Source organism: Antedon bifida, chromosome 3, assembly GCF_963402885.1.
Source record: "Antedon bifida chromosome 3, ecAntBifi1.1, whole genome shotgun sequence".
Lineage (NCBI taxonomy): Eukaryota > Metazoa > Echinodermata > Crinoidea > Comatulida > Antedonidae > Antedon > Antedon bifida.
Genome location: NC_136228.1, coordinates 15002988 through 15030952, shown reverse-complemented (window position 1 = coordinate 15030952; position 27965 = coordinate 15002988). Strand labels below are relative to the sequence as shown.

Genomic DNA, 27965 nt, shown 5'->3' with positions numbered 1-27965 from the left:
TTTGATGTAGATCTGCGCAATCAAATTACTGGACCAGTGGAAGAAGGACCCTTTTTCAGACTTATATAACTTTTACAGTGTGAGTTGAATATTTCTATAGTTTTTTCATAATACAAATTTAGTAATATTTAGAGGTAGACAATGACAATGATGTAGTTAATATTGTAATAAGCAGTTTGACAAGATAAAATGGTTTTTAGGTTCCTTTTGTCTTTCTTTTATGTTTTCTATGTATACATAATATATGGCTTTTAAAATTCTACACTGAGATACAATGAGAGTGTACCAATAGTGTGTGCATCTGTACACTTGAAGGTATCACGCTGAGGGTGTTAAAGAATTGCTTGGAAAAGCCCCAGTCTACTGTAGGAATCTGCATATCAAGCAGAAAATTCAGATTTTGTTGTCTTTTTATTCTTCTTTACCGCTTTTTGCTTATTTTATTATATCTCTATCCATCCATTGTTGTTGTTTTTTTTTATTAGTTTGCTTATTTATGTGTACTGTTTGCAGTATATACATAGTCTATTTCGTGCCTAGCTTACCTGGATAAACCGACAATAGCCCTTTCTCCTCGAAGAGCGAGATACACCTCGAAAAGTAGAAACTTTCATTGAACACCCCCCTCCACAAGTGGTATAGTCCATGAACTATGCCCTCAGGTGGGAGCCTCCCCACAAACCACCATCATCATTTCTTTTCGAGACATGAAAGAGTAAACATGTCTTCAAGAGAGCTTGTACAGTGGTATGCTGTTGCAATAGATATAATACCTGGAATTGCTGCTATATGAAGCTAAGTAGTTTTTCTTGGTTACTAGAAATTCATTGAACTTTGAGATGACAATAAAATGACTTTAGCAAACATTTTTAGTGAAAATGTTTTTCACTAGGCCAACTGGCTGGTTGTTTGCTGTAGGCTATATAGGAGCCAGGCCTAAGTCTAGCAGGATAGCTTGCCTATACTGCCTTACATAGTGGTTTGGCCTGGGGTCTAGCCTCATGAGATTCTTACATTTGATATTTGCTCTCATAGGGGGCCTAGGCCTAGATTTTGCCGGGCCAAAAGGTTTGCCAATGCATTTGCCTAACAATAACATTGTGGTTAGACATATTTCTAGGGCCTGGCTTGAACTCTCTTAGGGGCCTAGGCCTACATGTTTGAAGGGGCTATAGGCCTACATATGGTTGAGCTATAAATGGTCTGGTTTCCAGCTGAGTCATAATTGACACTTCATTTTGACGCGGTCCTCCTCCTCCAATCATGCCTGCTCCCGCTGCGGCCTCTGTGAGCCCAGAAGTGAAAAAGTTTCTTTGGTGACCCGCAAGCCTTTACAGCAGGGATGTGAGCTTGCCGAGGGATGAGCCCAACGCACCCTCTCGCAGGAGGCCTCCTCCCCGTTTTCATATATCTATATGATATATATATGTAGGCCCACAAAAAACCTTGTTGACGATGGTCTGTCTATCCGGCAGCAGTGATAAGACAATGGTCTCGCTCTCCGGAGATAGGTCTATGAGAGAGCGAGACGGGCCTGGGGAGAAAGGCCTGCAGGCGCTCGTCCTCTCCCAAAGTTTCTATTAAATGCCCCCGCCTCAGACATCGGGTTCTGAGGGTCCGCCCATCGTCAGGAGTTAGCGTGTAGACGGATGGTCACGCTGTGAGGAATTTGTTGCTCAAGCGTGAGGGGCCTGGGGTAGAGGACCTAACAGGCACTTATTAATTGCAGCCTATGGAGGTGCCGCTCATTTCGCACATGCCCACATCAAACATTGCTCCTCTATTGACAACGCAGGATAACGGTGTCCCTGCAGAGCTGGAGACATCTTGCAGTGCTGAGAGCTCTTCTGAGGAAGAAGGTTCCTCAGTATTCCTCCCCTCATATCGTACCAGTTGGTACTGCCTTCCCATATTATTTCAATAATATAAATGTTGTCGCTGGTATACGACAATGACATGATCTTTCCATACAAAGATCAGAAGAAGTGCATGGGGAGATGACTTGCAGGTTACTAGCGGTGTTCGTGTTGTGCTTGACCAAATTGTCTTCCACCGCATGGGCAGGTTGAGCGTCTTATTGGTACTACCGGCCCTGATGCTTAATGTCGTCTACAGCCGACTAGAGAATTCTTGAAGTGGTGCGTAGGCCAACTAATAAGACCTGAGGCGGTACCTCAGGCCAATATTTGCTGCGGTGTACATGTGTGAGCTGATGTGCTCATAGTTCAAACAAAAGCAGCAGGCCTGCCACCCAGGTACCCTGTTAGGTGTACCTACTAGTTCAGCGTATTCAGTAGTACCATCGCGTTCCGTGCCCACACCCACCGCCATCTTTACCCATAGATCCAGTCTGCATGAGACAGATCGGTAGGGTTGCATGTCCTACAGCCATGGTCAGCAATATTGTGATCACGGGTGCATGTGACGTGCTGGCGGGGCCGGTGCCTTTTTCTAAGGCTAGGCATGTGGGAGGTCGCCCAAATGCCCGAGTGTGGATGGCCCTGTCAGTGGACAGGTAGGTTCTGGCCTCAATGACACACCTACTGCATCATAAGCACAAACCTCCTGTTAAGAAGGAGTTTTCCGACAAGGTTACCGTCAGAGCCACTAAAGTGTTGTGCTCCTGAACGGCCTCAATGTCCTGCTTCAAGAGGGAGCAGTTGTACAAGTCGATGAATGATGTACAGTCTCGGGTTTTCGCCTTACCACTCATACGCGCTGAAGCTCCTCTCGCTATGCCTGCTCTCAAGAGAGAGAGAAAGAGGCTGCGGCTTCTCAGACCCGGATGCACTTTCCCCGGCAGTTCTGTAAGCCATCATGGCAGCAGTGAGAGCGTTGCCGAGGGAGATGCCCTCCACAACCTCTCCCCTCACCGGCCCTCCCCCAGTTCCATATATAGAACTTCGGCCCCCGCCTCAGGCATCTGTGTCTGAGGGTCCGTCCATTGTCAGAACTTACAAGAGTGACATGACGATGGTCACGCTCTCTGACGAGGAGCGCGCGCAAGAGAGCGTGAGGGACCGGAGGTAGAGGGCCTACAGGCATTGGTTAACCACAGAGGCGATTGGCGACCTATAATGAACCTTTAGTCTGAACAAATGGTTACATCCCCATGGGTTAGGATGGAGACAGTCTCATTTTACCTGTTGGGGCTAAGTCGAGATGACTGGGCAGCCACAATAGACCTGAAAGATTTGTACTTTCACATGACTATTGCAGAGCAGGATCAGCGCGATTGCGCTTCCTTATTTATGGTCTTCTATACCAATTTGTCGCAGCTGTTCGGCCTATCAATGGCCTTTTCGTGTTAACAGTACACGGCACTCTACACACACAGCATACATATCTTTAGACAATTGGTGGACCATGGCCCTTGACACCTCCTTTATGAACAGGCGGGAAACCAACAATGTCTTGGTTTACCTCGGAGCACTTGTCCTCGTGATGGGCCTAAGGTGCTCCTCTCACGAAAGGGTACAATAACAAATGCTTCATCAAAACCTTGCTCCGACGGCTTACGACTGGCTACGCACATGAGAGTCACTGGCCAGCTCGTCGCCCTTGTTCCTGGAGCGCTTCTCCTCGTGATGAGCCTAAGGTGCTCCTCTCACGAGAGGGTACAGTAACTAATGCACAAAGGTAGTGCAATACCTAATCAAACAGACCTTGCTCCATCGGCTTCGACTGGCTACGCACATGAGTGTCACTGGCCAGCTTCGTCGCCCTTGTTCCTTGCCGGCTCAGGATGTGTCTCTGACGCTACATCTGCTGGCTTTGTTCAGACTCGCGCCAGGAAGTGGTTATGAAAGTTCATCAAGCGCATACGGGCACTCAACCACTTTGGGCGGCCCTCTTATCCCGCCGGGAATTCACCCTCACCGTCTATAATAGCCGTTTGAAGCATTATAATAATTGGTGCCAGCGCCAACTGATAAACCCCAAGACTGTGACATTGGGTCAGGTATGTGCTTTCCTACATTACCTGTTTCAGTCAGGTTTGCAGGTCCGCACCGTATCCGGCTATCGGTCTGCCATATGTGCAATTACACCGACATTTTCAGACGGTTCAAGCGTCTCAACATCCACCACAATATCAAGTTTGCTGCGTGGCATGTTTAGAGAACGGCCTCCATTGGAGGCCCTGGTTCCCAGCTGGGACATCAACTTCGTCCTCTTAGGTGGGTCATGACATGATGCACATCTATTGCCTTCTAGGGGTATCTAGATGGCGGGCCGCCCTCGCGATAGAATCCCAACAGGAATCTGAACTTTGAAACCTTTGTCTCTTGCGCTTTATAAATGTTATTTATTATTATTATTATTATTAATCTCCCTCACCGTCTATAATATATTAGCCGACCAAAACATTACTCAATGGTGCCAGCGCCAACCGATAGACCCTGTTAAGTTTGGGTCAGGTATGCGCCTTCCTGCTCTACCTGGTTGAGTCAGGTCTGCAGGCCTGCACCATGTCAGGCTTCTGGTATGCCTTAGGGGCAATCATACCGATATTCAATGATGGTTGAGCGTTTCTGCATCTCAACAGTCTATTGAGTGCATGAGATGAAACTGGCCTCCAGTAAAGGCCCTTGTTCCTGTTGGGACGTCAGTATCGATCTAGTCACTCTAATACTCCAGGTGGGCCTTCAGGCTAGGCCCATACTTTTGTCGCCTCTTAGCATTCATCACAATGAAACCGCATGAATGCTGGCGCGAGTTGCTAACACCTAAGTCCTAACATCTGGTTTAGGTTTGAGTGTCATTTTATGTGGCTAGTAATAGGAACCATTTCCTAGCAAGATGCTTGACTGCTCGCGAATTGCTGACTGTGTTCATCATCCTACACTCGTACATGATGATGCACCCGCTGCGGCTTCTACAGACCCGGATGCTCTGTCCCCGGCAGTTCTTTAGGCCATCGCAGCAGCAGTGAGAGCATTGCAGAGGGAGATGCCCTCTGTATCCTCTCCTCTCATCGGCCCTTCCCCAGTTCCATATGTTCAAAGTGATCGAATTGAGAGAGACGTAACGTAATGTGTTGATTGAACTCTTCACTCAAGTCTCATAAATTGCACCTTAGAATCAACATTGGTATCTAAATAGCAATATAGTTATTATTCAACTACAATAATGTCCACAAGATCATCAAAACTTAAACGTTGTACAGACAAATCAGCCGAAAAGACGGGGCTTAAACCTGTAGGCCCAGGCCCGGAAGATAAAACTAACCCGGAACTGCTGACGCCGACTAAATCAGCTACTTCGGAGGAGTCCCAGCCTACAATGTCATCGTCGCCGGAAGGGCTAGGCCAACTCCAAAACCTATTAGCCGACGACCCTCAGCTTATTTCGATAGTGGCTTCATCCATAAGCAACCATATTTTATCATCACCAATACTTTTCAACAAGATTGTAAATGCAGTATGTGAAAATAAAACACTAATTTCGGCTATTAGCAAATCTATCTGTGAAAAAGTAAGTGAATCTGTTTACAATAGCGTTGCCCTTGACTACGAGTCAACAGCTGGCGACATTGCAGTCTTAAAAGAACATAATAACACACTAACTGCTGTAAACAACTCACTTAGTAATAAAATAGACGATCTTGAGCAATACAGTAGAAGGAATTGCCTCTTGTTACACGGTGTCCAAGAATCATCAATCGAAGAAACTGACAACCTGGCGCTTGACATAATAAAGTCAAAAATAACGGATAACATCGAATTATGCGATATTGATCGATCACATAGACTTGGGAGGAAAAGGATACAACACGGCCAATCTGCAGCCAAATCCAAACCCAGGCCAATAATCATCAAATTTACATCCTATCGCACGCGCTCGGAGGTCTTCCGAAAAAAAAGATCATTAAAGCACTCTGGATACCTAGTAACCGAAAACCTTACATCCAAGCGCCTAGATCTTCTCCGTAAGGCTAACCTCCATGACAACATTGAATCTGCTTGGTCCATAGACGGTAACATTTACTGTCTATTGAAGAAAAACAAACAGAAAGTCATCATCAAATCTGAATCTGATCTCCTCCGCCTTCTGTGAAATGTATCAACTAAGAGATAAGTACTGTACTTTCCTCTGTTCTTAATCAATTTTTTCCATCAAATTAACTACTGCTTCCAGTCTCAATTGTTGCTGAACATTGAGACGATTTGTCAGCATTTATTTGAGCATTATTTTCAATAACAATTCTTAACTATTTAACTTGTCATCGTTTTTGCTGGAACACTTTTTAATTATTTGCTGTTGCCATTTCTTACAACTAACTATACCGCAATTGCCATATTGCTGCATAATTACTTTATGACATTTTCATATTTCATGCAACTTAATAATTATGTAATGGCTTTCAATGATCATTAACTGATTGCTTAACCAAATACATTGTTTGATTTTACTCTGTATTTATTTCTGTTATCACATTTCATTTACTATTGAACTTTTCTACCTTCAATTTAATGAAGATTAACTTAATTTATCATTGCCTATCATTTATTCCGAATTTATTTTCTCTTTATCATCTATTTTTGAATACCTAACTTTTTACTCATTTTTTTCTGCAATTATTGATTCTTGATTGAATTGTTTCAATCATAAATGTGTTGTATTTTATCTAAATACTGTAATTGCTTTTTATATTGATTTTTATTTGTTTATATTATATTTGATAACTACCCCACATTTTCAAATTTCCATATTTCCTTTCTTTTTGCTTTTCATCGATTCTCCGTTTTTTTTTGTCTACGTGTTTTTCATGACTTTTGTTTGTCCTGACAACGTCTCATGTCCTGACCGACTGACCGAGGCTCTATTCTCTCCGTTTCAGAACGTTTATGATGATCACACATCTAACATTGATCCTGATCAGAATTTTTTTCATAGCAACACTAATATATCAAATTATTATCATCCTAGTGATTTTACCCGCAAAATTAATACAAATTCAGACAATAGTTTTTCATCCATCCACTTTAATGCAAGAAGTCTACTAAAAAATATTGATCAAATCGTGAGTCTTTTGTCTTCTCTTCATTTTTCTTTTGATGTGATTGCTGTTAGTGAAACATGGTTAAAATTTGATAATCCCTTGGTTAAAATCCCTGGTTTTTCTTTTGTATCGAATCACAGGTCTTTTAAAGGCGGCGGCGGTGTCGCCTTGTATATTCGCGATGGCCTTCAATTTTCAATAAGAGATGATCTATCTTTTGACCCCCTAGTTTGCGAATCAATATTTGTTGAAATCATCCGCCCTAATACAAAAAATATTATTACAGGAAGTATCTATAGAGCCCCATCAAATGATCCGCTTCTGTTTATTGATAAACTTGATTCAATCTTAGCCAAATTATCCAATGAAAACAAAATTAATTATATTCTTGGTGACTTCAATATTGATATATTAAAAAATGAATCTAATAATGAAGCTTGGCAATTTGTCAACTCTCTGTTTAGTAATTATTTTCTCCCCCTTATTCATAGACCATCCAGAATCACCAAGTCCTCTTTCTCACTGATTGACAATATTATAACTAATAAACTTGATTTCCCTAGTATTAGTGGACTATTATTTAGTGATATTTCGGACCATCTTCCCGTTTTTAATATTTCGTATTTTTCCTGTGATGTACGTAGCTCAGATAGGGATGAATCATTTAGATTTAGATGCATTAACCAAATCACTATTGATAAATTCCGTCAAGAATTGTCTAGCGAACAATGGATTGACATTATAAATACCCAAAACCCAGATGATGCATACAACAAATTTGAACATACCTTTTCGTTACTTTACAATAAAACATTTCCATACAAAACTATCAAAAAAACTAAAACTAAACTCAAGACCTGGATGACCGACTCTCTTCTTAAGTCCATTAAATATAGGCAAAAATTATACTCAAACTTTCTTCATCGTCCCTCTGCGAAAAATGAAACAAAATATAAACAATGTCGCAACCGAATCAATTGTCTTATCAAAACTGCAAAATCAAATTATTTTAAAAATACTTTTATTAAACATAAAAATGACATCAGGGCCACTTGGAAAACTATTAATTCCCTTATAAAACAATCCTCTAACAAACAAAGTAATACTTTTTTTAACTGCAATGGTGAAATGTCAAATGATCCCACCAAGATTGCAAACTCTTTTAATTCATTTTTTACTGAAATTGGTCCCACCTTAGCTAACCAAATACCCAAGACAAACACATCGTATAAAGAATTTCTTCCTAACCCAAATATTCATTCTATTTTTTTATCCCCGGTCGATGAGGACGAAGTTATTTACAACAGAACTTTTAATTTTACGATACCAAATACGATATTTTATACTCTCAACAATTCGGCTTTCGTAAAAAATATAATACATCCATGGCTCTTATTGACCTTACTAACAAAATTGTGGACGCTTTTGAACGCAATGATTTCGCTATTGGACTCTTTATTGATCTTTCCAAAGCTTTTGACACTATCGATCATGATATTCTTTTATTTAAGTTATCCCATTATGGTATTCGAGGGCCTGCATTAAATTTGTTTAAAAGTTACTTAGCAAATCGTTCTCAATGTACTAGATACTCAAACCACCTATCTCATTTTTCATCAGTCACATGCGGTGTCCCCCAAGGTTCTCTTTTAGGTCCACTTTTATTTATTTTATACATTAATGATTTATACCGATGCTCTAATCTTCTCTCATTTTTTCTCTATGCTGACGACACAACCGTGTTCTATTCTTCCCCTAATATCCAATCTCTTTTTGATGACCTTAACACCAACTTAAAACACATGTCCATCTATTTTTCTAGTAATAAGTTATCTATCAATTATAAAAAGTGCAGCTTTATTCTTTTCCGGAGTCCCCAAAAAGACAGATTTATCAATACTAGGCCATATAAGATTCTGATTGACAAATATGATATTCCACGTGTTGAAAGCGCAAAGTTTCTAGGTGTTTATCTCGATAGTGGTCTAACTTGGAAAACTCACATTAAAGAAATCGAGAACAAAACTTCCAAGAGCCTCGGTGTCATGTTTAGACTTTCTTCGTTCATTCCCCCAAATATCCTCCGTATTATTTACTGTTCTTTAATTCTTCCCTATCTGAGCTATTGTAACATTGTATGGGCAAATACTTACCCATCCAATCTCACCAAACTTCACATTATACAAAAAAAGGCTACTCGCATTATATCTGGCGTTCCACCCCGGTCTCATTCGTCTCATTTGTTTTCTAACTTGAATCTCCTTAATATTTTTGACATTAATATTTTTCAACAATTTATATTCGTGTACTCATCAATACATTTCCTTCTTCCTAAGCATCTGTGTAATTTTTTCATCCCAAATTCTGTTCGTCACTCGTACTGTACAAGAAACCAATTTAAGATCCATATACCGAAACATCGCACTAATTATTTTCAACATAACATAAGATTTTCCGGCTCCAATTTATGGAATAATTTACCTCCTGACATCGGCAACTCTATTTCAATAAAAACGTTTTCTTCCAAACTTAAGAAATACCTTATTGCAAAGTATTGATCTCTCTTTTTTATTCCGGCAATTTTTTCGAGTTTCATTTGTCAGTTCCTGGTCAGGATATGATTTGCTGTCATTCTGATCGTTGTTTTTTTTCCTCCTTTTGCTGTCTTGTTATGTCCCTGTCCTTACGTCCTGTATTTTTGAATTTTCGACCGTCTTACCTGTGTCTGTAAATAGGCTGGCCCGCCACAAGATTTGTATCTTCTTGGGCACTGCCTACTTCCTTTTATGGATACCTGTATACTTTTTTTTTTTTTTATCATCAATTGACATGTTTTATATTTTACTTGAATTTGTTATGATTACCTAATTTTATTGAAGGAAGAAATAAATGTTTAGTTGAATTGAATATACAGAACTACGGCCCCCACCTCAGGCATCTGTGTCTGAGGGTCCGTCCATTGTCAGAGGTTACGAAAGTGACACGACGATGGTCACGCTCTCCGACGAGGAGCATGCGCAAGAGCGTGAGGGACCGGAGGAAGAGGGCCTGCAGGCATTGGTTAACCGGACGGTTCCAACGGTACTCGAATTCCTATGAGTCGACCACGTGCAAAGTCAACAACGGAAATTGAGTTATGCACTTTATCAGTCACTCCTCCACCATCAATTCACATGCATCAGTTGCATGTGGTTGCATAGGTGTTGTATACAGGTAGTGCCAGCTAGGTGGCGAACACAGTCAGCATTCACGTCACCCCATTGTTATCTCCACAAACATCACACCAGTAGCCACAGCTGAGCTGAAGGTAATGGATACACAAAGCTCTTTGTAACTTGTCTCCCACCGCCGACTAGTATCTAGTCCGGTGCTATTCTGGCTATTGTCGGTTTATCCAGGTAAGCTAGGCACGAAATAGACTACACAAACCAACAGACTATACCACTTGTGGAGGGGGGTGTTCAATGAAAGTTTCTACTTTTCGAGGTGTATCTCGCTCTTCGAGGAGAAAGGGCTATTGTCGGTTTATCCAGGTAAGCTAGCACTCATAGACTACCAACACCACTGTTGGTTTGTGTAAATTTATGGTTGTACAAATTTGTTACATCCAAATCAATAAATAAATAATTAATAAGTATTGTATATATTGTCACAATTTTTCTAAATGTCTTTCCTGGAGGGCTTTTAAAATGTACTTTAAAACAGACTACTTTGGAAAACTAATTTGAAAAAAAAAAATAGATTATTGTCCATGTTAAGAACATAGAGCTTGTCTTAAAGACGAACCCAAAATTGCATATATTTTTGCATTAAACAACATACTCTAACCTTAAGTTTATAGTGTAGCAATAATGTGCAATAAAAAATTGTAAATCCAATTTTTATAAAGTTGATTTACAGTTTGTTTGAGAATTGAAAAGGAAATAATGCAGAAAAAAGTATTTTTGTGACGTACTGCGCTACCATGACAATTAATACATACATACAATTAATGCATTCATTGATATATTTTATGAACTGTTTTTGCATAATTTTCAGGTAACATGTAGTTCCTGGTACTAAGACTTAAATTACTCAATGCAGCATTGCAAATTGTGTTTATCTTATCCAGGGGTGTTTTTGTATTGTCATTTTTTAGGTCAATGATGCTATAGTAGTATGAATTTTATTGAATAGATTCAATATAAAACTTACTATTGTTATGCCTGCTATTGATATTACATTTTTCTTTTCCAAAATCATTGAAAAATTAATGTACTCCCGTCTATATGAGTTCCTGGATTGCAATAACGTACTCTTTGCTCATCAATATGGTTTTCGTAAATCTCATTCCACTTCACATGCAATCCTTGATCTCATAAATAATGTAACAAACTCCTTTGAAAAAAGACAATTTTTGTTATCTGTCTTTGTCGACTTATCCAAGGCCTTCGATATTATAGATCACCATATACTTATTAATAAACTTAACAATTATGGAATCAGGGGTATTACCTTAAACTGGTTTCGTAGTTACTTAAGTATGAGGAAGCAATATGTCTCGTTTGGTAATTGTATATCACCAGAGGAGGAGATGACATGTGGGGTGCCACAAGGATCGGTCCTTGGCCCTCTCCTTTTTTTAATTTACGTAAATGACTTATCCAGAGTCAGTGACACCCTCCATGTCATCTCCTTTGCTGATGACACTACACTATTTTTTTCTCATTCTGATTTAAAAGTTTTATTTTCTATAGTTAATAATGAATTGTCAAAATATAATGACTGGTTCATCTCAAATAAACTCCTTATAAACTCCATGAAAACCAATTACATTCTTTTTCATACACAACGTCAATCGTTAGACCTTACTGATTACAATATATTTATTAATGGAGATAACATTAAACAAACGTCAGAGACTATGTTCCTTGGTGTTTTAATCCAGGAAAACTTGAGATGGACCAGTCATCAGAATCATATTGCAAATAAAATCTCTAAAACAATTGGGATTATAAATAATCTTAAGCACACTTTTCCCCGGCGTATCCTTCTTTCATTATATAATTCTTTAATTTTACCTCATCTTTATTATTGTAACATTATTTGGGCTGCTGACTATCCATCACATCTCAATAAACTTAATAAGCTGATTAAGCGTGCTATTAGAAATATTACCTTTACGTCTCGCATTACTCCATCTGAACCTTTATTTTATGAACTTAAGTTACTGAAGTTAGGTGATATACATAAATTGCAAAGTGCCTCTTTTGTCTTTCAATATTTTTCTAACAATCTTCCTTCTCCCATGATGAATTTATTTAACACTGCTGATTTCAACCATGGTCATAATTTAAGAAGTACTGTTCATAAGTTTCAGTTAACTATTCCTTTTGTAAGATTAACTAGTTCTTCCCACTTTATTTATGTTTCTGGCCCTTTAATTTGGAATCAATTAGATACTAGTATTGTTAACTCTTCCTCTCTCCCAACTTTTCGTAAAAAACTTAAAAGTAATTTGTTATCATTGTACTCAAACTAGACCTTCAAACTGTTTTTGTCATGACTTTTTTTGTTTTATTTAATAATTATATACAAATGTATTTTTTTCTTTTGTTTATGGGTCTTGCGTGACAAGTATTCTCTTCTTGCAAGATCCTCTATTAATGGTATTTTTTGTATTTTCTCATTATAAATTATCATTCTTTTTTATTGTATTGTTATACCATTGATAGAAACTAATAAATGTTGAATTATTATATTATATTATTATGTTATCAATTACATGGCAATTACTAGATTATGGTAGAGCATTAGTGCAGAAAATTTATAGAGAGCATGGGCATAAATCAAATGGTTTTGTTAACGGTTTTATGCTAGCCAGTTTTACGCCAACCAACTCCAAATGGTGACTTTGTGCCTTCTGCGCCAGTCAGTGTAATTGCTGTTCACAGCAAGAAACACATGAGTCTGTGTCATTAAATAATTAAACCTAATAGGCAACATCTTATACTAAAAAAAATAACATTTAGTCAATATGAAACAAGAAACATTTCTTACAAAATTCATGTTGATTGTATTGGAGCAGTTTAATGTACAACCAGTCTTATGTTAAAATTATAGCTCTGTGGGATCTAGATTATACACTGTATCCATCGACTTCATCTTGAGATAAATAAAGTTTTAGGGCTGGGTTATAATATGAACTGTATCTCACAATTCAATGAAAATGTTTATAAAACCTGGATAGAAACAATGATTTATTGGATTAGAACTAATTGTCCCTCTATTTTGGTCATTCTAGCTGCATTATGGGAGTATGTTTCCATACGTGTTTGATCTGAGAATGGGGTAATAATGTTCAGCGCTTAGAGAAGCTTGCTTGTAGAGCGCTATATAAGAATGAACTATTATTATTCAAGATATGGATGTATATAGGCTATTTATATCCGTTTCTATTAATTAATTTCATAACAATAATCAAATAACAATATAATTATATGGCATCCACATTTTCACTGTACCTTTGTATAATTTTATTGACTTTAACCATACAGCATAGTACATTAAATGTTTTTTTTTAAAGCTTTTTGCCAATTATATCTTTATTTATTTATGTAATTTTCCCCATGACATTATTTTTAAAAAGTGAAATTATATTTCATCATTAAAATGTCAATTAATATTTGATTTTGTTAACTTTCACAGACTGAAAACAAGCAATGAGATGGGAGACCTTCAAGAAGAATTCATACAATTGAAATTGGATTTTAGTAAATACTATGAAGGAGAAAAATACAAGTGGTTAAGATTCTGCCTCTTTGGTCATGTACCTGCTCATTTCCAAATCAAACTTAATACCAAGTCTAGGCCTACTTCTTTCACAGAGAATTTTTTAATCAATAAACTCAGTGACAACAAAACGATAACACAACATAAAGTCAACCTCTTACTGGATATCGCTAAAGTAACACAGTTAAAGGGTGCTGAACAGCTGGTAATTCAGTACATAAAGGACAACAACATTCACAATGCTGATGAAGAAAAGTTGTCGCAGTATAGAAGACAGTTGTTTCAGGCCTTGAGTGAAAGTGACCAAAGCGATTTACAAAGGGTGATTTCTCATTATGATGACCTGGGTACGGAGATCAAAGATATTTGGGATGCAGTTTACAAACTTGAGATGGGCCTACTTTTAGAAGATAACCCAGAAAAAATTATAGTGTTTGGAAGTCTTCTTGGAATAGATTCAAAGAAAGCATTAAATGGTATGCACATTATGGAGACAAGTGAATTCTGTATACATTGATATTATTCATTGTGGTACTGTACAGTAGTAGAATAGTTGAAATACAATCAGACTTTATAGTGTTACAATTATGAATTTTAAATTCGTTAGTTAGTGTTTTGATTTCTGCCAATGTTTTAACATAGAAAGTTAGAAAATAGATCGGATAACGTGCTTAAATCAATTCATTGCTTGTATATCGTCACCATTTTGCAAGATGATGCTATATTATAACAGATGCTATAAACATTTCTCAACAACCAATAAACTTGATTGATCTCCTCAATGTGGTCTAGTACTTAGTAAATAAGTTGGTCAGTTATGGCCTTTGACTGTGTTGTTGCTCTTCTACCTTGATTATAGACCCAACAATGTTATAATATTATGCTTTAAGTCCATTTTATCCCAAAGTATTAATCTTTCGTGCAGTGTTTTTCAAGAACAATATACAAATAATGCACAAGTGCGAGTGCGTTAGTGGATATGCGGCACACTCAAGGGTATTTTAATGGTCTGACATGCACGACATTGTGAATACCCGAGAGTTCGCCAAATCTCCACTAATGTACGAGTTTAGACTTTTGCATTATTTGTTTTATAACATGGGTCTATTTTCACTTACACCTTTTTAGGTGAATACACCTTATAGGCCTAGCCTAGAAAAAAGCTAGGCCTACCATGGCAAGCACCACTGCTCGGCGACCCATCTAATCACCGCCTAGGCCTAGCCTATAGCTAGCCTAAGCTTAGCAAAACAGTCGTGTAGCAGAATTTATAAGATATACAAGTGGTGTGTGTTTGTTTTTGTTTTTTTTTATGGGGCCGCGGTGCAGACGCTGGTTCGTACTGTTAAATTGTGCTGATTTACACGATTTTGCACTCCAGTGCATGATAGTGAAAAAATAAAAAGCGCACACATGACTCATTTCAGCGTCTGATTGCTATTGCTGATTGCTATTGTCGCAGCACTTAACAAGTAATCTGGTAATACAATAACTGATACTGTCAAATTATTAAAAGTTATATCTGATATTTGTATTCTCTAGGTCAAATTATGAAGCTAAGTGTGGACTCAGACGGCAGAGTTCTCCATCTTCAAGATGGAGACATAACGTTGGAGGTACATCAAGGAGCAATTGAAAAAGGAGAGACAGTTAACGTATCACTAGAAAATATTTTGGAGGAAGACATGCCTGTACTTCATCCTCATGAATCAATAATATCACCTATTGTTAAATGTGGACCAGAAGGCACCATCTTCCACAAGCCCTGTTTACTGTCATTTACACATGATGCTGTAAATGAAGAGTTTTGGGAATTCACTCTACTTGTTAAAGATCACATTCAAGACGAATGGAAACAAATAGCATTGACAAATGATAGAAAGGACGTTCATTTTACTTTAAGTAAAGGTCGATGTTATATAACATTAAATCATTTTAGTTTCTATGGACTAATGGGTCGTGCCAGAAGTGCCATTGGTAGAAAAAAAATGGTATTAGAAGTTTTTGGAAAGATGCTTGCAAATGATGAATATCAACTTCAAACAAGACTTTGTAAGTCGTCAGATGTAAAGGTAATTACTATAAGTTGTTTTTAAACTGTATTTGAATAATTTAGTTCTTATTTTACTTACAATCAATTAACTGTTCAGAATATAGATTTAATAAATAGTTGCTTTTCCACAGTTTCTAGAAAGAGTGAATTAGTCACTGTTACTGTACTTCTCATCTTTTGGTCAATAATAATATTATCTTAGATTTGTTAACTTGGCATAATATTTATTCTCTTATTTTTATATACCTTAAAATTGTACAGTATGAAAAAATGTATTTTCTTGACACCTAACTTCAGACCTGGGGAATTTAGAAGCACTAAATTTGAGCTAACGTATAATAACACATTAATTAAAATTTATGGCAGAAAATTTTCCTAAACTATTTACAGTTAAAACTATAAAATTAGGTAATGGAGAAGTGAACATGATGAATGTCCTGTACTCCTCTCAGATAGTTAAGAAACAAATATGTACACAGTCACAAATAACATTAGGTATATATGTATTTCAGATGGTAGAAGAAGCCCACAGAAAAATCGGTGAGCAGCCTTTAATAGCACCTGTAGGTATACTATCTATGTATAAGGACATGAAAGTTACTGTAACAGTATCAAAACAGGAATGGAAAGTTCAGAAGGAAGAACAAGTAAGAATATTTGTTTTATATACAGTATGCATGTTATATATGTATTATCACAATATTTTTAGTAGGTTGGCATGGTAAAGAATATGCATTAAACATGTTTTTGCTGGAATACCACATAACTTGAGAATTCATAAACGTGATCAATAAATAAAATCTGTATTGCTATCCAATTGAGCATACTGGATCATGATACTGAGTTAAGATCTTAAGATTCAAGATAACTTTATTGTCAAAAAATACACAATTTGAACTTTGTCTTCAAAAAACAGCATAAAACGTTTAGAATAAGTTAAAAAAGTTATAAAAAAATATATAGTATGTAATGTCAAAAATTCATATAAAACTACTGTCTACACTATCAAACTAGCTTGAAAAAAAAATGTGATGTACCCAAATATGGTAGTGATATGCCCAAATATGGTAGTGATATGATGTCATTGTGTCCATATATGGGCACATCACATTTCTTTTTCACATAAAGTTTGATAGATTCTGTCTTTTCATTAGTCTTTTATGCATGCACACTTTTATTTGCAGTATAGCCATTTTTATATTTGTCATTGGGAGAAAAACTTGAATGAAAGCACTACCAGTATAAAAAAAAATTATTAAACAAAATATATAATTAATTGTATAATATTTATTTATCACAGCAATCAATTTTACTACAGTGCCTTAGAACTGTAACTTTTTATCTGAGTATGTCTTCATTGTTTTCCTAGACTGTCAAGGCTAACGACCTATGGCGTACACAACCATTCAAGACATTTCTTTTAAAAAGAAAAAAAAAAAAAAAGAAAAATTCATCAGCAAAAGTCTTAAAGGCAACAGTATTACTATCACAAGAGTCAAATAATATTGATCCAGTGGAAGTGAATTGTAAGTATTTAAAATGCAAAAACAAGTCTAAATTTAGAATGATGATATTGGAAAAATATAGTATTCAAAAAACGGTAATCAGACATTAACCATCCATGACAATAACTAGCCATTATTGACTGTACCATTGTTAGAGTATGGGGTGAAAACAATATAGGTGTTGGCTTGTTTTTTATTTAGCATTACAATACACTTTGGTTACATTGCTAGTTCCTAAAACACCTTAATTCTTCTGCATATCAAAAGCGAAATATTCTTATTTTGAATATCAGTTGGGTGGTTTTTTTTCTCATTCTCACTGATTTCCTCATCTTAATTTTTTTTAATTTATTATTTAATTTCCAGTATAATATCACTGGTCAAGTTTTTCCATATATACCATATATAAAACTGATTTTTTTTTTATTAGTTATCCGCAACGAAGTTGCAGGATAACTCCTTGTGATTGTACGAAATCATCATCATCATCATCATCTTTTTTTTCTTTTTCTTCTTTCTTTCTGTAATTTTTGTGTCATGCGTATCTGTAAAACTTGCAAACATAACATTTCGTAACTTTCTAAACATATCGTCATTCATATGAAGTTGTGCAGCGAACATTTTCAGCATGTTTACAATTGCGCAACGTGACTTACGCGCGATTTTATGAATTTCGCGTATTTAACATAGGTCAAAAACCAAATAACATTTTAAATTGAAACTTTGCAAAAGTTTAATTTATATCATGCGCTAACTTTCTGTGGAAAAAAAATTGCGTGTTTTACACAAAGTTACGCGAGCACATGCATTTAAAATTAAAAAATGCGAAAAAACTATTTCTAATCAACTTTCTACGCGTTTCATGTCATTTTGAGCATGTCAAAAATTCCCATGCGTGCATAAATTTTTAAAACATCATTTTTTCGAGTGATTTATGTTTTTCCAGCCTTTTCTAGTAATTTTACCGACTTTTAAACTATTTCGACTTCAAATGACGTCATACGAGCACATAGAATTGGACAATTTGCACGCGTTTTTGATGAAAAAAATAAAAAATTTGTCAAAATTATGCCTTTTTTTAAACAGTCGTAGTTTCTAAACTAAACAATGAAAGTTATTTTTATTGAGTTGATGAGTTGTAGATATCGGATCATGCATTAATATGGCTAACCGGACATTGTGACGTCATCGTATGGTCACGCGAATATAAAATATAGGATTTTTGTATCTTTCGTCATAGCCCATCACATTTAATAGAGCGCATCTCCACTTATCCTTTTTCCATTTTCACTCTGATTTTGATATTGTCTAGGTCAATCAACTATCTTTCGCATGAGTTAAAAATGTTTTAATTTTTATGACGTCATCATGTCTAAAAATGTAAATAACGTGGGTCACTTATTTTAATCTTTACAGTAAATTCAATCTTTTATAGCTCATCAGAATAAAAAGTGATAATCATGATTAAAACGTTTTCTGGAAGCTATTGGATTGTAGATACGAATTCATGTGAACATTTTGCCAATCAGATGTTGTGACGTCATCATATGGCCAGTTGAATAAAAAACGTTGTATTTTCACCTTTTGCGTCATAGTTCATCACATTTAAACCAGCGCGCATCTATATTTCACGTATTCAAATTTCTTCTACACGTTAATATGTTGTTCCTGAGATAATTTCCTTCCGAAATTGCTATCTTAGTTTTTCATTTCAGATACCGTCGCCATGTTAAAAATATGAATAAATGGCGTGTCTCGTAATTTCACCTATTCTACACTGTATGTAATATGTATACAGATTATACGTTGATTATGCTGAATATACTGTATGATACAAAATAGACAGAATTCAGCACTAACAACATATCATGTTCTTCAGTTCAGGTCATAATGCCATAATTGAGTTCAAATCTAGTTGAAATAATGATTATATATTTTATTTGTTATAGGCGATGTTGAGACATCAAGACCAAATCTAGGTATGTTATAATATTAATTATGGTAATGATGTAGATTAAGTCCGTTTCACCTTGACCAGAGGAAAGGCATGAACCAATACGTCTGAGGCAGATACTACAGTAGATGCAGGGGTGGCCATAAGAGTCATCATTGCTGTTATCAAATGCCTGATGGGACCTAGCTTCATATATACAGCACTGATAATCCTACCAGGTCCAACATTGCTTAACTTTGGTGATCAGACAAGAAAACCAGTGTTTCAACGTGACAAGGTCATATTATATGTAGTGAACAAACATAAACAGACTACAATATTTAGAATTTAATTAATGCAATATAGGTTATATTCCGGCCAATGTGAAAAGTTTTATGGTAAGTTCCGGCAAAGTTGCAGGCATCTATAACTACACTTTGCTAGCACGCCTATGAGAAAAGGACTTTTAAACCAAGATACTTTATTATAGCAAATATATTTACTGTAATTTTTAGCTAATTTGTTTCATCCAATGTACAGGTGTTCCTTCCAGTGCATGTGTGTCTTCTGGTACAGGTGTGTCTTCTGGTGCAGGTGCATGGAACCGAGGTATTAGGCAAGGTAATAATACTCTTTAGTACTACTTACATTTAGAAAATATATATAATAAATTTATGCTTTCTTAATACAGATACAATGCATCATTTTCACCGGAAATGTCTTGAATATGTGACTGGAATCGTTATGGTCAATAAAAACAATAACATCGTTGTATTTTCACGATATTATTGCTCTTACTAATCATGACGTCATTTGATTGCACGTGTGAAAATGCTATTTTCATCAAAGGCAGCATAGATGGTTATCCCAACTTTTTTGATTTCCTTTGTTTTATGTATAAAAATGCATATCTATCTAATTATCGTCGATCGTTATTGTCCTAGTGTAAATGGGCCTTTATTTCGAGTTTTAGTTGATAGAAAAATTTTTTTTTTTTATCATTGTCAGTGCTGTCATAGTTTTGCACAATATATATTTTAAATCAAACTTATTTTGATTGGAATCAGTGAAAATAATCATTGTCAAAATAATGGCCAGTAATTTTATTTGCAGATTCTAAGACTTACAACAATTTCCGAATTCTAAAAGCTAATCTTGGTAAATACTTTGTCGGTGAAAGATACCGTTTGCTAAGGTTCCTACTATTTGATAAGTTGGATGTTGGTGAAATTACAAATCAAGATTTTAATGCAAATGACTTGCTCAATGAACTTGAAGACAAAGGTTTAATCTCAACAACCAATGTTAATTTGCTGTTAGACGTTACGAAAACATCTGAAATAGCACAAGCCAAAGATCTTGTATTAAAGTACATGACAGACAACAAGGTTGAGAATAAACATACTAGTAAAACATCCAAGTTGTCGCCTTACAGAAAGGAACTGTTCAAGACCTTGAAACAAGTTGACCCAGATGCATTACATAATGTTACTGCTTACTATGATTTGACTAAATATAACTTCTCCAATGTATGGGATGCAGTTCTCCATCTGGAGAAAGAGGAAGAATTAGCAGATGATCCAGGCAAAATACAAATATTTGCAGATCATCTTGGAGGAAAAGCAAGAAAAATACTGTTGGAGCTTAATGTTGTTACAGAAATCGAAGGTAATTGTAATGTAACTATTATATCTTTCATTTGTTTTAAAATTTTACATGATGGTAATTTAATTTAAATGAAAAATTTATTTAATTTCAATCATTGTTTATATACTATACAAGTTGATAATATATTGATTATTTTATGTATTAAATGATTATGTATAGGCAATAGTGGGAAAGACGAGAAGGAGACTGCTGAATATGACAAGAAAGTGATAATAAAGATATTTCTTTACTAATGTAATAATAGCATAAACACAAAAAAATGTTAATGAAGAATTTGAAATTTTGTGATTTTATAGAAAACAGATTATAGATATAGAAAATGTAATTCAAAATTGTGTTCGAAAATTGTAAATACGGGACTAACTAACAACAACAACAACCCCTCCTTGGCCGGCTGACCCCCCTCTCCTGGGGCTAATCTATAAGAAATTTTGTAAAATAAATCTGCTAGGTCCCCGGAAATTGCACTTATGCAGTGATATGAAACAAAATTATAAAACTCCAGGACAAGCTCTACCATCATTGGGCTGAACTAAGAAAATGTTTAAAAAATAAAGCTGCTAGATCCCTGGAAATTGCAGTTTACATTGAAATATGAAACAAAATTATAAGTCTACAGGACCAGCCCACCATGGTTGGGGTTGAGCTAAGCTAACTCATACTTTGAAAATGTCAGGCCTACAAGCCTTTTTTTGGGGAGTGGGGAAGGGGGGAGAGGAGGTGCATCCATTTTCTCCCTACCAGTTTATTATTTCCTAGGTGTATGCGTGCATACCATCGATTTATGGTGAGACGTTTATGACATACAGGACATTGACAATTTAGCTATAATGAGATGTTGGCTAAACGAAAATGGCATGTCTTTTGATTAGTAATATAGGCCTACAATGAAACCTCTATTTTAGTTACCCCACGGTACAGAGGGTTAATCGTCAATTAAAAAATTGGTGTATATATGAACAATTAGATCGATAACATAATTCTTACGCATTGGTAAACTACAGCAAGACCGTAGCAAGAGGTTAAAAACAGACAAGGAAAAGATGCTTTAAACATAATTATTAATATAAAATATTGGGTGGCTGGTAAAAATTGAAAATTTCAGATGAGGCAAGTGCCTTGTCTGCCTCATGCTGGCTACGGCCCTGTACAGTACATATTTTGGTCCACAATGAACCCTCGATGGAGGCCAATGTAGAAAAACCCTCCCCCTCCCCCTCCCCAGCATCACCACTGGTTAAAAATATACATTCATATTATTAAACTATCTGTTTTAGTCAATAAAAACAAATTCACTGAAATAAATGTAAATGTTTGATAAATAATTTATTGCCATCTACCACAATTTAAATTCCCATCTTATTAAAATAATACTAATGACAATAGCAGTGAAATAAGAAATAATTGATTATACTTACTTGGATAAAAAATGCAAAATTGTATTATTTCACAAGATTCCAAAAAAAACCCCTACTTTTTCACAGATGGTTCAGTGACATCTGCATTACCACAGTCTGACATCCAAGGCAGTCAACAAGGTAGGATCCACTGGTTAATTCCAGAGGTTAATCATCTAAGTGGTTACATTTTAAAATAAAACTAAATAGATATATTATAATAATAACTGTAGCACATTTTGAGTTATTCAAAATGTATACATTTTAGATGAAAATGTATAGTTATGTTACTCTCCAAAATGAATATAAAATGATGAACATAAACAGTTATTTATTTGTGTGTCACTCATACAAAATAAAAAGCTTTGTCACTAATGTGTAATGTATAACTGTCTTTGTATTTTTGTTGAACCGAATTAACAAAACAATTAACATCAGATTCACCAGTTACTGTTAATGAGGAATTACAAACACAAATGAAGAAAGTGATAATTGAGGAACAGGAAAGAAAACTTGAAGCAAAGAGTGGTGAGTTAAGGATCATAAATTAATTTACTTTTTATTTAGTCACCACTCAACAGTGACACAAGTCAAGTCAATTGCAAAGTTCAACAATAGAAAATGACATATTTAAACATAATTATATGTGTTGTGTTATTATATGGTTAAAGGGGGGTTCCGGGTTTAAAATGAATAGTAAAAAATGTAAAATATATTTGTTTGTCTCTTGAACGGTAAAAGTTTCAATTTATATAAGCGCCCAGTGAAGCAGAACGAAGGCTGTGAAATGAGGCCAGATTACAAGTGCAGCTACGGCGATATGACACTGTGTTACAGAATAGGAAATTCGTGAAATGGTCAATCTTCCGACGACTCGTTATCATTAACCATATCAATTACTTTTGTAAAATTATACTTATCTGATGTAATTTTAGTCGGTCTTCCCATTTATGAAGTCAATTTTCTATGAAAATTTATCAAAACAGTGAAAACTTAGATATGTTTGCACTTTACGTTTGCCGATTTTCGCACTGACTTAGGGAAAGCCTTCAAAATCAATGAAGCGTAACGTATACATTCCTGAGCGAGGAGAGCGAGACGACGATACACGTGCTCTCTCTGCCCATGCCTGGCATCGTCACGTGATAAGCAGATACAGTATACAATACCAAACTCTGGTCGGGTCGAGTATACCCCGTCTATAATCACAACATGAACGATGTACAGTATTTGATTGAAGGTCGACTCGACCTACCGGAATGGTATAGATAATATAGCTCGAATGAGAGAGTTGGAATATTTGTAAACATAAGTATTGCTAATTTTAACAAGTGTAGCCTATAGTAAAAGGCCTGGTAGTATCAATTCGCATAGGGTCTACTACACTAGCTAGCTCAATTTTTAACTGGGCCGGATCGGCCAGGTCTCCTTCCTACTACCTGGTCTACTTGCTTGATGCAGTATCCGCTTTTTTGGAGAGTAAACTAGGCCTATTTTAGGCCTACTTAGACGATCGGGACACCATAGGCATACGTGCGGACGGCGATCGGACCTTGTTTTGCCTCAATATTTACAGCCGATTTTGTAGAACGTTTTAGGTTTAGATTGTTTAGGAGTTTGGTTGATAGGATGGGTTTGGATCCACTGAGTTTTGTTATTTATGGGCCAATCGTTTAGTAGTACTAGTAGGCTAGCTAGGCCCATGATGGGCCCCAATGTAAAACGTAGGGTAGCCATCGTGGCATGGAATCCCTAGTCAGAATGGCTCTCACCCATGACAAAAAATAATTTAGGCTAGGCCTAGCCTAGTACTTGAAGCCGATAATACGATCTGTACTATTCGAGGTATAAAAATAGTATAACTGTATACAATCTATATATAATCTGTACTAAATTTTGTATTTCATTAAATGTCAAATAAATATATGCTACTACTGTTATTATTACACTTTAGGCCTAGCTTAGAAAATCTACAAAAAATGTATTTCACAATGATCGGGTGGTTGTCGTTTGACAGGGGAGAGGGATGTAAATTAGTTGACAAACACACTGTACATGAAGTCGCGAGTTTGGAATCCACTGATGACGTGTTTTGTGAATATCTCATGAATATTAATGAGCTTCCCTAAGCTGCTAAAAAACAGACTTTCCATGAATTTACCCTAAAATGTATATGAAATTTAATTTTTTTAATTTCTCGTTATTACTTCTTCATTCTGACATGTCTATATTGTTATAATATTTTTTATTTAATAAATAAACGATATTTAAAAGCAATTTTAAACCCAGAATCCCCCTTTAAATTAACTTTAAATGTGATTTTATAGAATGGATTTCAGCTAAATTCTTTTTCATATCCTTTTTTTTTATTTCAACATTATTTAAAAAAAGAAAGTCTTTATAAACAGAAATAGAAAGTGGTATTAGCTTTTAATTTTGTTCATACTTATTAGGCTAATATCATAATTTCATTCATTCATTTATTGCCAGGAAAAAACAACAACATGACATTAACAATAGGAGGTTTAAAAAATAGAGAACATATAATGTAGTAAATAATATACAAATACATTTTTATTTATATTGGTTGATCAGGTTATAGTTTAAATTGTACTTTAAATAACTAAATGTTTATTTTGTTCACAAAAATAATTTTTTTTATTATTTCAGATCCAGAGCAGCCAGAAAATCAAAGGTAAGTGTTTATTGAGTTACACCAACACTTTTATTTGACATTTTATCACTTTTTGTTTTAACAATTGATTTACAGCAATACTTAACTACTTTGTACTTTGAAGCAAACTAATTATGTGTATACCCTGAGAGGATAGTCAAAAAGATATTGCTTTCAATCAGTATGTTTATTTTTCATACTGGTTAATTCAGTAAACAAACAAACAACTGGCTGCTGGTTTTGTATGTTCTATTTATTGATTATAATCAAAAAATCAATAAATATATGAAAGCATTCAGAAACTGAGTAAAGCACTTTTTTATTTGACATTTATCACTATTTTGTTAACTGCTTTGTACTTTTAACCAAATTAATTAAGTGTATATGGGAGGATAGTAAAAAAGGGCTTGATATTGACTTCACTCAGTGTGTTTATTTTTCATACCGTTTCAGTAAAACAAACAAACTGCCAAGTGGCTGCTGGTTTTGTATGTTTATATCATAATCAATCAATAAATAAGTATTGCGCCGCGTATTCATGTAAATTGGTAAACAAAGATACCATTGGGGCAATGCTCACTTACTGGAAATCTAATGATTTTTTTCACTGATTTAGAATAAATTAATGTTTTACATGGTTATTTATGCCTATTCAATTTATTGATCGAAATTGATACTTATCCTTTAAGATTAATTATAATGTTAATAATTATTAATTGTTAGAGTTTTAATAATAATATTTGTACGTTTTTATTTCTAGACTGAGCCGAAGGGGACATTCTTTGGAGATTTTAAAAGGTGTTTACCTATTCTAGTTCAGAGTCTCAAAACATTTTTTAAAATTCAATCTTGTTTTCAAATAATGTATTTTTGTAATTTTAATTTGAATAGAAAACTCTTTATGGAAGAACCTTGAAAGCTCTGAAGAATATTTCTAAAAAGAACATTTTCTTTTTGATTACAGCTCGCTGGTTAATAGTTACTATAACTTGGTTTCTTCTATTGGCAACCTTTGTCATCTTGATTATTATATATGATGGCTTAGCAGAAAGAATTGGCATTGGTATTGGATTGTTGGTAACTTTTGGTGGTGGCTGTATCTGGTGTGTGCGTAAGAAAATGACCAAGTCTCATACTCAGTCAACAAACGCAGCAGCAGACGGACAGATAGTACGCTATTCAGAAATTTCCCAACAAGAACAATAGATCACAAGGAAAGACACTGTTAACAGCCCTTGTATAAAGAATATCAAAGATAGATGTAAAATGAAAAATATGTGAAACAAAATGGGAGTTTTGTCACAATGATGAATGAATAAAGATTTAGAGGGAGTTAAATTATAGATCACCATCCAAGGGTCATTATCACAATCCACTCTCCATTCCCCTCTTTTATAAAGAACCATTTGTAAAAAAAAAATAAATTTCCCCTCAAGGAATTCAACCTTGTTTGTCAAATGAAACGACAAAATTGATTTAAGGATTTTTTTTTTTGTAAGCAACTTTCTTAAAATAGAACTGTTATTAAAACTTGATGAATTTCAATTTAAAATTTGTTTACCGTTCCAAATTATATTATTGATTGAAAAGAAAATTAGACTTTTCAGTTTACCTCAAGGAATATGTGTAATTGTGTATTAAAAGGACCGAAGAGAAAGAAGAGAGAAGAAATCATTAAATGAAATAAAGTAGGTAATGCTGTAGTAGACAGTTGTCAACATATTGAAGCTGTAACTCAGTTGTCAATTGTCTACTCAATGCTGTAGTAGACAGTTGTCAACATATTGAAGCTGTAACTCAGTTGTCAATTGTCTACTCAATGCTGTAGTTGACAGTTGTCAACATATTGAAGCTGTAACTCAGTTGTCAATTGTCTACTCAATGCTGTAGTAGACAGTTGTCAACATATTGAAGCTGTAACTCAGTTGTCAATTGTCTACTCAATGCTGTAGTAGACAGTTGTCAACATATTGAAGCTGTAACTCAGTTGTCAATTGTGTACTCAATGCTGTAGTAGACAGTTGTCATCATATTGAAGCTGTAACTCAGTTGTCAATTGTGTACTCAATGCTGTAGTAGACAGTTGTCAACATATTGAAGCTGTAACTCAGTTGTCAATTGTGTACTCAATGCTGTAGTAGACAGTTGTCAACATATTGAAGCTGTAACTCAGTTGTCAATTGTGTACTCAATGCTGTAGTAGACAGTTGTCATCATATTGAAGCTGTAACTCAGTTGTCAATTGTCTACTCAATGCTGTAGTAGACAGTTGTCATATTGAAGCTGTAACTCAGTTGTCAATTGTGTACTCAATGCTGTAGTAGGCAGTTGTCAACATATTGAAGCTGTAACTCAGTTGTCAATTGTGTACTCAATGCTGTAATAGACAGTTGTCAACATATTGAAGCTGTAACTCAGTTGTCAATTGTCTACTCATTTATTTGTCATTTCATATTGAAAACCAATTGCTCTTACTATTTGAAAATGGACAGACAGACATGCTTACTATTTTTATATGATTACTGTTTAGATATCTAAAGTTACATAATTAGCATACACATTTTGATGGGTAGGATATGGGAACAAAAAGTGGGGTTTTTTCAAATATTGATACAGTATTTAGTTAGATGGACAATTAGAGATGCCCCTACAATCTTATTGTTTCAAAGTGTATATTGCAGCTATAAACATGTTAAAGATATATTGTCCCCAAAAACATGAAAAATGAAGATTAACTAGACATGAAACTCGTCACTTTGACGAGTTAGTTATCCGCACCACGACAAACGCCACGTGCACGTCATACATTGGAATATTGCACACAGATAAAGATTATGGCATTATGACAAGAACTGAAAAATATGATATGCTGTTAGTGCTGAATTCTGTCAATTTTGTGTCATATAGTATATACATGCAAACAGTATAATCTGTATACATATTACATACAGTGTAGAATAG

General features: G+C 35.3%; 1 protein-coding gene across 1 annotated transcript; it reads left to right on the top strand.

Moving 5' to 3' along the window:
* The first annotated feature begins 34 nt into the window (after positions 1–34).
* LOC144837864 (uncharacterized) lies at positions 35–27273 on the top strand. Its single transcript, XM_078693163.1, has 13 exons — positions 35–79; positions 13691–14250; positions 15317–15846; positions 16340–16474; positions 17197–17353; positions 19282–19311; positions 19806–19886; positions 20379–20933; positions 22418–22471; positions 22769–22858; positions 25001–25025; positions 25765–25802; positions 25969–27273. Exons 2-13 carry the CDS (start codon positions 13710–13712, stop codon positions 26208–26210), a joined length of 2478 nt encoding a protein of 825 aa, XP_078549289.1. The 5' UTR covers positions 35–79; positions 13691–13709; the 3' UTR covers positions 26211–27273.
* Positions 27274–27965: the final 692 nt, after the last annotated feature.